Raw genomic sequence first — 12,234 nt, 5'->3', positions numbered from 1 at the left:
AAACAAAAAATTGCGGCGATGTACTTGCATAGCAAGTGGCCTGATCTGAGATCGTGTGCTGGAACGAAAACAATTGCAGCATGGACGGTGTTTATAAGCCATTTAAAATAACGCACAAAAACCGTTAGATTCACTTCAACATTTAAATTTAAAAAAAAAATATTAGGTCCATTGAACCCAGTTGGTAATTAGTGACATACATTTTCTCTGGTAGACCAAGGGTTAAATATCCTACTAACTAATCAATTGTTTGTTTAACTTGCTTAAACAGTAAGTTATTTGTTTTGTTTTTGTTTGTGTTTATTTTAAATTTTTTTATCAAAGCTCTTTCGTTGTTATTTACTTTATTATATACATCCAGCTTTTTCTGTATATTCTACATCAGAAAATAGGAATAATTTCAAAAAAATTGACTTTCTTATGACCAGTAACTCTTTTGAGACTAAACCATCCAAAACTGCCCTTGGTTTTATGTTAGATACTTCCTGTTTTAAAGTAAACTAAATTAAGATGTTTCAGGAAAATGTCATCTTAATTTATGTTCCAAACATCAGCTTAAAAATGACAAAGTAATTTAACTATATGCTTCATTACTTTGAAAATTAATTTAAAGAAAAGCAATCTGTTTTAATGGAAATATGGTAACAAAAGAGCTAACAGTTGAAATAGATATGAATTCATTAATAAGAATATTATATGAATGGGTGTTTCACAAATTACAAAAAATTTGTGTTGTTGTTAGGCTGGAATAAATGTATAAGTAAGTATCATAGAAAGATGTTGTTATTCAGATTTAGTCCAGTAATCAAAAATTGATTTTGATGACTATAAAAATTTTCATATGCACATTTGCATCTACATATACATACATGAATAAATACATATATACAAGCATCTATCTATATTTATATCTATATATCGAGATAGATAGATAGATAGATAGATACAGATGTATGCTTACATCTACACATACACACACATGCATGCATATTCTTTTATTCTATTACTTGTTTCAGTCATTTGACTGTGGCCATGCTGGAGCACCGCCTTTAGTTGAACAAATCGAACCAATTACTTATTCTTTGTAAGCCTAGTACTTATTCTATCAGTCTCTTTTGCTGAACCGCTAAGTAACGGGTATGTAAACACCCAAGTATAACAAGATAGCAAAAACAATTTTACATCAATCTGATGCATTACTCTATACTTTTGCTCGAAAAGTAAAACTACCTTTCTTTCCTTCTCTGAACATCTGTTAATACTTTGTATGTACCACATCCTCACATTGTTTTTTTCTTGTGTTTGTTCTTCATTTTTTGGGGGATTATATATATGTGTGTGTGTGTGTAAATTTATATATATATATATATATATATATATATATATATATATGTATGTATATACGTTTACTTACATATATATTTAGATATATAGTCATTTAAAAATCCATAAATCAGAAAAAGCAAGCCCTCATACACTTGTCAATAAAGTAGGCATATTAATATTAATAGCATACAGTATCATAAGTCTTACCAATCAGTTTTTCAATTCAGAGAGACCAAATTCCATCATCATTATTAATGTTAGGACTTCCATTATCAGAGTTCCAACCATCACAACCTGAGACCACACCCAGCTATACACACATAAACGCATATAAACATTTACATCTACACAAGGGTTAAAAATTTGGACACCCAACCCATCCTTCTCAAAACCCTTGCACACATATTAATACTGCATTGCTTGCACCCAAACCATACTTTGCTGGTAGTTATCCCCAACTCAGTTTTTGGTGGGCAAAGGATATAACACTTAATGGTGTACCTCTCTTATCATCACCCATAGGTCCATTCCATTCCTTTTTGCAGCACCCACAAACTGGACGTGGCACATGACACTTCTCACCTCTAATAGCAGAGAGCCAGTACCAGTTTTTCCACACCAGTCACTCTGATGGGTGTAGTATGAAGTAATCACCCAATTGCCAAATTTCTGTGCAGAGCCAATTGGAAAGATTAGTTGAAATAGACCTCTTATATTGTACATTATTGATACACACATACATGTCATATTGTAGACTTAGGCATATTTTCTGTTATATTGTTCTACACCTGTTACATTAATCATAGTTTCTGCAATCTGGGAGGACAGGGATCTTGGTTTATTTGCTTTGGTTTCTGTCTTTACATTCCACTTTTTGCTTCAACCTTCTTTGCATCTTTCTTATGGTTTTTCTATTTTCTCACTGTCCAGCATCCTGATTTTTAAAATACATCTAAAACATAAACAGAGCCTTGAAAGATTGCTTGGAGATACATAGCGGGGTTTATAAATCTGTCTAATTAAAGTATCATAAAAGCATGAAACTATTAGTAACTCATTAATGTGTCATCATTAATTCAGATTTGCATTTTTTCCCCTCCATTTTTTTTCTTTCTCCTTGTTTTTTCCCTTCATTCCTTTTGTAGAAGAGCCTAGATTCGAAATGTTGAAAACTTCTTCCACTTTGCTAAGCATTAAACTAACACACCTTGTCTGTTGTCTGTTTTTTGTATATTTTTTATACATACATACATACATACATACATATATTATAAGGAAGTGCTTCAAAATTCCTGACCTTAAAGATATCGTGAAAGGCCTAGTCGGAGGCCCAACCTTCCAAGTTCTTTTACAGGGTTTAGAAAAACTGAAGTACTGCTGCAATAAGTGTGTGAATCTGAGAGAAGAATATGTTAAATAAAATCATAACCAACTGGTCCTCCTGTATTTTCTTTTACACTAAACCAGGAACTTTTCAGCACTTCCTTGTATATGTATAGAGAGAGACAAGCATGTGAATGTGGACGTGTTTTATATATGTGTATGTGTGTGTATTTGTATACATGCATAGTACTTGTTCCTAATGCCTACATATGTTTAAATTCACGACCTCTACTGATTTGGGTGTCTTTTTATTGCAGCAAATATACATTTCATGAATAGTTTCTACTTGAATGTGGATTTATTACAACCTCCTATTATTAACAAATCTTTAGAAACTGATCTCAAGGTTAGTTTTTTGCTGTTTTTTTTTCTTTTTTCATATTATATGGCTAATAGTGTAATAACCCACCCACTCCCTATATCATAATAATTATCATATCAAAGCAAGAAAGCTTTTATGCAGTCACACATTCTACTCTGATTATTACCCAAAACTCTTTCAACAATTTTCTACCATCTTTTAAAATGAAGACCTTTAAAGTGATTTGAACACAAAAAGGAGTAAATCCCATCACATATACACCTCTGCTCTTTTTAAATACTTCTTTCATTCTAATCTTCCTTAGCAATATGGCAATAAAAAAAAAATTAGATCAGTTTTGTTCTAATCTAATTTTCTTTTTGATCTTACTCTCATAATTTATTACTAACAATAGATTTTATCATTTCCCACATAACTAATCACTAAATTGTTATAATATTTTTGCTCTGAAAACCATGCTTTTAAACTTTCCAGTAACAGCATCTTTTATCTAAATTAACTATGTAAAGTTCAGACCTACAATCTAGTTTGTTGACTACCCAAATTCATGGTTACCCTACAATATCCTTATTGACTTATTTAGTATCTAATAAATTAAATATGCAATGGTGGAAAAACAAGAACAAAACAAATAAAGACAGATATTTATATTTATCTTTTTTTCTTTTTTTTTTTTACATTTTCCAATAATAATAGAAAACAACTGTCATTAGCAACCAAAATTACTTCTTCCCTATTACTAATTACAGCCCATAATAGCATAGAAAGCAAACATTAAACGACAATGATAATGATGAGATAGTTCACTGGTTCCCAAACTTTTCTATGGTTCCCACCTCTAAGTATTGTCTGATAAATTTTCGCATTAACAACAAAACTAAAAACCTATTTGAAGTAAAAAAAAATTGATATTTTTAATATCTTTTCTTTTTTTTTCTAAATTGAATCACTCTAGGAAAATAAAGCTCTTGGTGTGCTTAATAGAACAAAGTCATTTTTAAAAGTAAATAAATTATTTTACTCCAGAAAGTAGCTTTAATAACATCTATACTTACCATCTTTGTTACACCACTGAAATGCTGTCTTGCACTTCTAGTGAGGGCATGTGCTCCAATTTTGGGAGAACTAATCTCGATTATGTATACCTACAGATGTTGATAAATTCAATTTGCTAGAAATGAAAATAATTCTTAGAGGTCATTCATATGATGTGCAAGAGGCAAGTTGGTATCAGCATATATAATGTCTGCAGCATTAAAAAGCTAAAGTAGAAAAGAAATATGCAATGGGAAAGAATATCTTTAATATACATATCATCACATAATTTTTAACATGACATGGCTGGACTGCTATGCTGCCGCCAGGTTCACATTGATATGCTAAGGTAATGTATTTGCTATTGATAATGAGGACAGCTGCATAAAGAAGTGCTGAGCTCTAATTGTGGGGGTATCTGTGGAAAGGGTAGACCCAAAAAGACATGGGACGAGGCTATAGTAGAAGACACTTGCCCAAGGTGCCATGCAGTGGGACTGAACCCGGAACCATGTGGCTGGTAAGCAAGCTACTCACCATACAGCCACTCCTTCTTGAGATATCTTGTTCACGGACTAACAAGCAAACAAACACAACTGAAAACAATACCTCCGGCTTCGCTAAGGCAGAGGTAATTAGATACTCCTGTGCCTATATATATATATATATATATATATTTTGTTTTTAATATATTTTTTTCCTTTTTTGTGTATATTCTTTTTATCTGTATACTTGTAAGAAAAAATCTTTTGCTATTTAAGCAACCAGTAAAACATATATTTTTCAGTTTTGAAAACAGCTACTTGAAGCTCAAAACTCATATCAGAGTAACTCATTGTAAATATTATTATTAGGATTAAAATAAAAATTATCACCACCATTTTTTCTCAAATATACATACATACATATATATATATATATATGGTAAGAATTTGTTAAATCCGAAACCGGTTCCTGTTTAAGAATGCTTTTTTAGGTGATTTTAAATGTCTTGCCCGCTCACGTTTTGGTATGCTGCTATATTTCATGTTGAGAACAATTTAGGTCTTACTAGACACAAGATGTGATCTATTTCTAGTGCATTAATTGTCCACGTTAGTGGTCGACGTTATTTTTTTAAAATGTACCTTAATCCCCTGAGATTGCAGATAATATTTCTGAATCTCTTTGATTCTTTAGATGTGCTGGCCTCCTGATAATTAATCGATACTAATTAATATATGATTAATTGCCAGATTTTATAATTATATATATATATATATATATATATATATATATGAAATTTTTGTTTTGCAGGGTGAAGTATTTTGGATGGAGCAACGTGAAGAATGTCCTCTGCCAGTACGGCCTATGGAGATAATTCCTCCAAGTGCTGATGCTTCAATGTTGACAGCTCAAATTTCCCCTTATCTCTTTAACTCCTTTGCCTATGTGGCTCACAAAAACAAAATTATTCGCATGACCATTACCTCAAAAAATGTGAGTATCCCATTATTATTATTATTATTATTATTATTATTATTATTATTATTATTATTGTTATTATTGTTATTATTATTAATATTATTATTATTATCATCATTATTATTATTCTCTTCTTTCAATTTTGTTTCTGTTTCTTGCCAAGTATCTTCCTGACATTTAGGACCAAGAAACTCACTGTATTCATTTGTAAGCTATTTAAATGACCACACCAGATTGTTCATTTACAAAGTTATGTGAAAATTGGGGGAAAAAAAGGGGAGGGGAGAAAGAAAGAAAAGGGTAAGAATTTTTAAATAGGGGAAAAAAACCCCAGAAAACAAAGAAAATAAAGGGGAAAAAAGGAAAGAAAATTCACAGCAATAATGCTCTTCTCAGTACATGTGACATACCTGTTAAAACAATCTTTTACACTTCTTGCATGGATGGTAAGCCAGGGATCATCCTCAAATAATTTTCAGTTCTTTTTTTGATTATTCCAAGTGATCCTACAATCACTGGTATTGTAACCATCTTGAGATACTACATTTCTTTACAATTTCAATCAGATCTTTACATTTTTTGAGCTTATCAAATTCTTTTGCTGAGATATTATAATCACAAGGTATGCTCATATCAATCAATAAACAGACTTCATTGTTTTGTTATTTCACAACAATATCTGGTTTATTAGCTTTGATGGTCAGGTCTTTTTGTACTGGAAAGTCTCAAAAATCATTACATTTTCTCCCTCAGTTACAGTCTCAGGGTGGTGCTTGTACCATTTGTCAACAGTTTTGATTTTGTAATGCTGACATATTAACCAGTGTAGATATTGGCCAACTCTGTCGTGTCTTAATTTATACTCTAGGTGCTAAAACTTTATGCTCAGAGATTAAGTGGTCTACTGTTTCAATATCATCATTGCAGTATCGGTATTTTGAGTCTACTCTATTTTTCATTACATTGGTTTCAGAAGCATACATGTGGTTTCAATTGCCTTAGCAGATGCATAAATTTCATCTAACTCAGTGGGATCAAATTTTAATTCTTGTATGATTTTCTTTTGTTTCATAGTTGCCAATTTTAATTTGTTTTTTTTTAAATTTTATTTTGGATTGCATTTGAGAGTTTATAAAGTGTTTCTCTATCATGCATATCAGCATGTCTTACAACTGCAAACTTTTTCAGGATTTTCTTTTTCATTTCTGACTTAGCCTCTCTGTGTTCTTCACAAGAGCTCTCAATTTTACTTGCTCCAGCTAATTCTGTAAGAGCAGACAGCAACCTATTGTCAAAGGTCTCGCAGGGTCTCTTTCCATGATACTTAATATCCAAGTACCACTTGTTAAGGTTATCCCTACAGATTTTCTGTAGAAAGTATAGCACTGATTTTGTTATGACACTCCGTATCTGAGATGAAATGAGACAGGATAAGAGCACTGCTATAATTTCTATAGAAAATCTGTAGAGATAATCTTAATGAGTGATGTAAGAGCACTGCTAACACAGCAGAACATGGTATTGACTTATAAAAACGTTTGATATACTTTGTAGTATATTATGGTTGCATAACGAAATATTGTGTCCCTACAAGTCATTAGTATCCAAATACCAATCTCAAAATCCTTGTTGTCCCTAATAGAGCAGTTTTTTGAGCAAGTTCATCCCTCATGTCAATTCCAATTCCTCTGACATATTTCTCAAACCTTGTTAATGCTCCTAGTGCCCTTACAACTATTGGGATGACAGCTACTCACTTCATTGCCCACATTTATGCAATTTTGTCTTTTAGTAGCTTGTGTTTTTCAATCTTTTCCAGCTCTTTGTCACCCATGTGTCCATCCTCATGTATGACAATATCTATGATCTTAGTTTCTTTCTTCCTTTTATCCACCACAACACTGTAAAGTGGTTGGTGTAAGGAAGGGCACATCAAGCCATAGAAACCTTTACTAAAGATGAATAAGAACTGACTTGGACTGTCACAACCCATGGATAGGCATCTACACATCTACACCAACTTGGATAGGCATCTACACAGCTCTTATCTACTAAATTCCACTCAAAATGTATTGGCCAACCCAAGACTACAGTAAGAAGGTATATGTCTTAGGTGCTATGTAATGGGATTGAACCCAGAACCACATGGCTGCAAAGGAAAATTTTTAGTCATACACTTTATGACATTGTCTAAGGTTTAATGTCAAAACTCTGATTATTGGCAGGGTTTATATTAAATATGGTTTTATATATAATTCGTGTGGTGGTGGGGGTGGCAGAGATTACTCACAGAATATTCTGATTTTCTTTCAGATTCCAAACAAGAGTATCCTTAACACAACATGTAGTAACAACATGTGTATCGGTCATCTGATTCCTGAGGTAAGCCTTACATAATTACTTTATTATTATAAATATTGTATGTTTATATAAATTCTTTCTACATGTTTATGCAATATTGCGCATTCTTTATGTAATCCTTCAAACAACAAGAATCCAATAATAGATAAACCATGTGACTCATGGTTTAGACTGTTCCACTGTCAGAGAAAAACAGATTCCTCTTTATGTCCCCATTTCAAATCACTATCACAAAGAACTGAACTCTGAGTAATATTTTATTTTTTTCTACTTTTGAAATAAAGCTTGAAAGTTCTGAAGAAATGAAAATAACATTTGTAAAACTCATGTTACCGATGCTTGTAGTAATTTGAAAAGATGAACTCGGAATTTAAAAAATTGTATCTAAATACAGATTGGCACAAAATGTAAATACACATTAGCACAATGTGTATTTAGATTTTGCATTTAGAAATTCCCGTGTAGTGCATATATATATCTAAAGACATGCATTTAGAAATACACATATATTTAAATATACATTGACACAAAATCCGAAACTTGTTGGGAGAGTAAGGCCAACTGTATTAACTCTGCTATTTATATTATCAACTTCAGTTAAGGTGGCAAATTGGCTGAATCATTAGCATGTTGGACAAAATGCTTAGCTGCATTTTGCTATCCTTCACATTTGGAGTTCAAATTCTTCCGAGGTTGACTTTGCCTTTCATCCTTTCAGGGTCGATAAAATAAGTACCAGTTGAGTCCTGGAGTTGTTGTAATCAACTTATCCGTCCCTGCTCCTCCAAGCTTGTTGGCTTTGTGCTAAAATTTGAAATCTATATTATCAATTTCAGAAGCATGGAAGGCATGGTAAAAAGTCAGAACAGATAAAAAAATTTATTTGAAATGTAAAGCAATAGAACTAAATACTGTAAGGTGGTTAGTCTGATGGTTTACCACTTTTACTGATTCCTTACTCATAATATTGTTTTGAAATTAGGCACAAGGACATCAGTTTTGGGTAGAGGGGGTTAGTCAATTACATTAAACTCAGTACTTGGCTGGTACTTTATGAAATGCAAAACTGACCTCCATGGAACTCAAAACTTAAAGAGCAATAGGTAAATACTGCAAGGTATTTTGTCCAATGCCCTAGTGATTCCACTGATCCATACCACTTCTCTGCTCCTAATAATAATATTTAATAATGATAATTAATGGTAATAACTATGAAAAAATTAATAAATTCAAAATGTCTTCTGATTTTATATTTTCATTGTAGATTGGTAAACAGTATCCCAACCAAAAGCTGTCAGTGTTTGTGGAATCATTTCAAATGCCAGATGTCTACATTAAATCTGGCAATATGCTTCTTGATCTTTACCTTTCTGTCTACCTTTATCTCTCTACCGACAGCCCTAACAAACCTCTCCTCATTTTACCCTTGGTGAGTTCAATGTTTCCCTTTCATTAGTTTTCATTTCATGCTTTTTTTTTTCTTTTGCTTTCTTTTCTTTCTTTTTTTCTTTTTATTTCAGTCAAATTTTTAAAATTTTAAATTGTAAGATAGAAATACTCTAAAAATGTTGATTCTAACAAAAATTATTTTAGATATCATTAGTTTCAAATCTATTGTTTTAAAATTTACTTACTCATTTTCTTTCAAAATGAGAGCAAAGGGAATAGTGATTGCGAATTTAGTGTGCATGTATGCTGTTAAGGACATGCTTAAGAGTTCTGGTATTGCAAGAATCATTGTCTTTTGTTAGCTTAGTCACCTCAGTCAAAACTTAATGTAAACTCATTGGCTTTTAATGAGCATAAAGATATGCTTGAAAAACTCTAGTTTCTTAATAAGTTGAATATTAAATTTATGGATTGTAAAATACAAAGGAAAAATATTTTTCTAGAAATTTCAGCAAATTGCTAGATTCCTATTCTCAGATTATATACATAAGACAAGAAGGCATGAAATTCAGGTTATTCACAATATGCTACTTGATGTGCTCAAAACAAGGATAGAAACAAACAACTTAGCTAAGATAATATCAATTAGTTTTTTATTCATTTCTTTTATACCTATTTAAACATTTCATATCTTGTTTCACTTTTCAGACAATTCATGCTGAAGGGAAATCTGATATTGTCAAACAAATTATTCACTTCAAACTTTCTGCATTGAGGTATGTTTCATTTTTATTATTTTATTTGAATATTAAATATTATTATATACATGTTTTACAATAGAACAATAAACAAGCTAATTTGTTTTTCATTTATATTACATGTAGGCTATAATTTCAATGCAGGTTTGGCTGTGTAGCAAGAAGTTTGCTTCCCAACCACATTGTTCCAGGTTCAGTCCCACTGCATGGCATCTTGGGCAAGTGTCTTCTACAATAGCCCTAAACCAACCAAGGCTTTGTGAATGATATTTGATAGATGGAAACTGAAAGAAACTCATCATGCGTGTGTGTTACTGTCTCCTTGCCTTGACATCACGTGACAGTTGTAACTAAGTGTAACCATCATGAAAGCAATGTTCCTTTTGGAAAACATGTCTGGTCATGGGAAAATATTACCTTACTTGATAACAAGTGAGGGTTGGGGACAGGAAGGGTATCTGGCCATAGAGAATCTGCCTCAGCAAATTTTATCTGACTCATGCAAGCATGGATAAGTGGATGTAAAAATGAGGAGGTGGAGGTGGAGGTGGGTGGTGGTGGTGGCAACAGCAGCATGACAGTTGTAACTAAGTGTAACCATCATGAAACTATGATGCTGCAGAAAAATGCACGAATATACACTTTTTGGCCCTTTTTCATGTATTCTTTAGATGTAAGCCTAGTGCATCTGCATTCGATTCACTTTTAAATCTGCCCTATTTTTCAAATCCTGGCAGCTGCACTGAAGTTGGAAGCAGGATAATAATCTAATTCTACACTTTATCACATTCAAGAATATAAACACTTTTTTAAGCAACAAAAAGAAACACTACCTTTCACCTGGCACTGTCGTTCATGCAGTGCTCTCTCTCCATAGTGTGAAGCTTCTTATCTCAGGCAAGTGCACAACAGCCAAACACTGCATTGCGAGAACTGTGAAGCGCACAATTTTATACAAGGATTTTTGTATTTTTTCATAAACTAGGGAATAGCTACTGACATTAAGCTTAAGGATTGTATAATGTACAAGTATAAAGAAAGAATTCAAGAAAAAAGGACTCATTATTTTGAATGTTATCGATAACATCAAGTGGAAATAGTGGGTGCTGCAGTTCTGTAGTTCCTATACACAAGCCACCACTGCTAAAACATTAAATTTGTTCCATTGCAAGTAAATATAATTGTGATCACATTTTTATGTACTTATATAGTCGCTTTGTATTGCCCAGTTCAGTGCATTCTTTTTTTATATTCAAGTCCTTTCCAGTTTTCGTCTCATTGTTATCATTCTGAAGATGATAATCCAACAATTTAACCCTTAACCCTTTAGTGTTTAAACTGGTTATATCCAGTCAAAATATTCTACCTCTTTCATGCTCAAACTGGCCATACCTACCCTACAATGTCATTCTAAAAATGTATAATAACATCATCAAAATCTCAAAGCCAAGAGATAATGCATGATAACTGAAAACAATGTGAATAAATAAGCATTACATTTAACAGGGTTGTCTGAATGGCAAAGAGTTAATCTATCATTTTTATGTTCTTCAAAAAGATTCTGGCATGCATGCATATACTTAAGTTTCTATGTGTGTTCCATATGCAATAAATACTTACCGATATTATTTATGTATTATTGCAGCGTAAAACTGGGTGTGATTAGTAAAGGCTTACCCATTAAAATTAATGTAAGTATAATGATTTTTTTAAAATCACTTTCAAACATCATATGTCAAACAAGAGCTATGTTATCAATATTGCTTGTTTTTGTTTTGTTTTTTATTGTTTTCTTATCTATAGTTGTGAGAACTTGTTAAATCTTGTATATCAACTAGTAAGACATACTAATAAATAAATAAATAAATAAATATATATATATATATATGTATATATATGTATGTATGTATGTATGTATGTATGTATGTATGTATGTATATATATAAGGTGAGCTGGCAGAAATGTTAGTATGCCGGGTGAAATGCGTAGCAGTATTTTGTCTGTCTTTACATTCTGAGTTCAAATTCCGCTGAGGTCGACTTTGCCTTTCATCCTTTCGGGGTTGATAAATTAAGTACCAGTTGCATACAGGGATCAATCTAATCGACTGGCCCCCTCCCCAAAAATTTTGGGCCTTGCGCCTAGAGAAGAAAAGAATATATATATATACAGATATAGGGTAAAAATTAATAATTA

At 32.1% G+C, this 12,234-nt stretch overlaps 1 protein-coding gene across 1 annotated transcript in view; it reads left to right on the top strand.

The window, feature by feature from the left end:
* The window catches only part of LOC106882872 (lipopolysaccharide-binding protein), a 35,871-nt gene that overhangs the window by 7,273 nt on the left and 16,364 nt on the right, over nucleotides 1-12,234 (top strand). The window contains exons 4-9 of the mRNA XM_052970732.1: nucleotides 2,967-3,055; nucleotides 5,363-5,545; nucleotides 7,844-7,912; nucleotides 9,156-9,320; nucleotides 9,989-10,056; nucleotides 11,684-11,729. Coding sequence (XP_052826692.1) covers nucleotides 2,967-3,055; nucleotides 5,363-5,545; nucleotides 7,844-7,912; nucleotides 9,156-9,320; nucleotides 9,989-10,056; nucleotides 11,684-11,729 — 620 coding nt within the window. The remainder of the gene's footprint in view (nucleotides 1-2,966; nucleotides 3,056-5,362; nucleotides 5,546-7,843; nucleotides 7,913-9,155; nucleotides 9,321-9,988; nucleotides 10,057-11,683; nucleotides 11,730-12,234) is intronic.

Source organism: Octopus bimaculoides, chromosome 1, assembly GCF_001194135.2.
Source record: "Octopus bimaculoides isolate UCB-OBI-ISO-001 chromosome 1, ASM119413v2, whole genome shotgun sequence".
Lineage (NCBI taxonomy): Eukaryota > Metazoa > Mollusca > Cephalopoda > Octopoda > Octopodidae > Octopus > Octopus bimaculoides.
The sequence above is the reverse complement of the archived record's forward strand: the minus strand, read 5'-3'. Positions and strand labels throughout refer to the sequence as shown.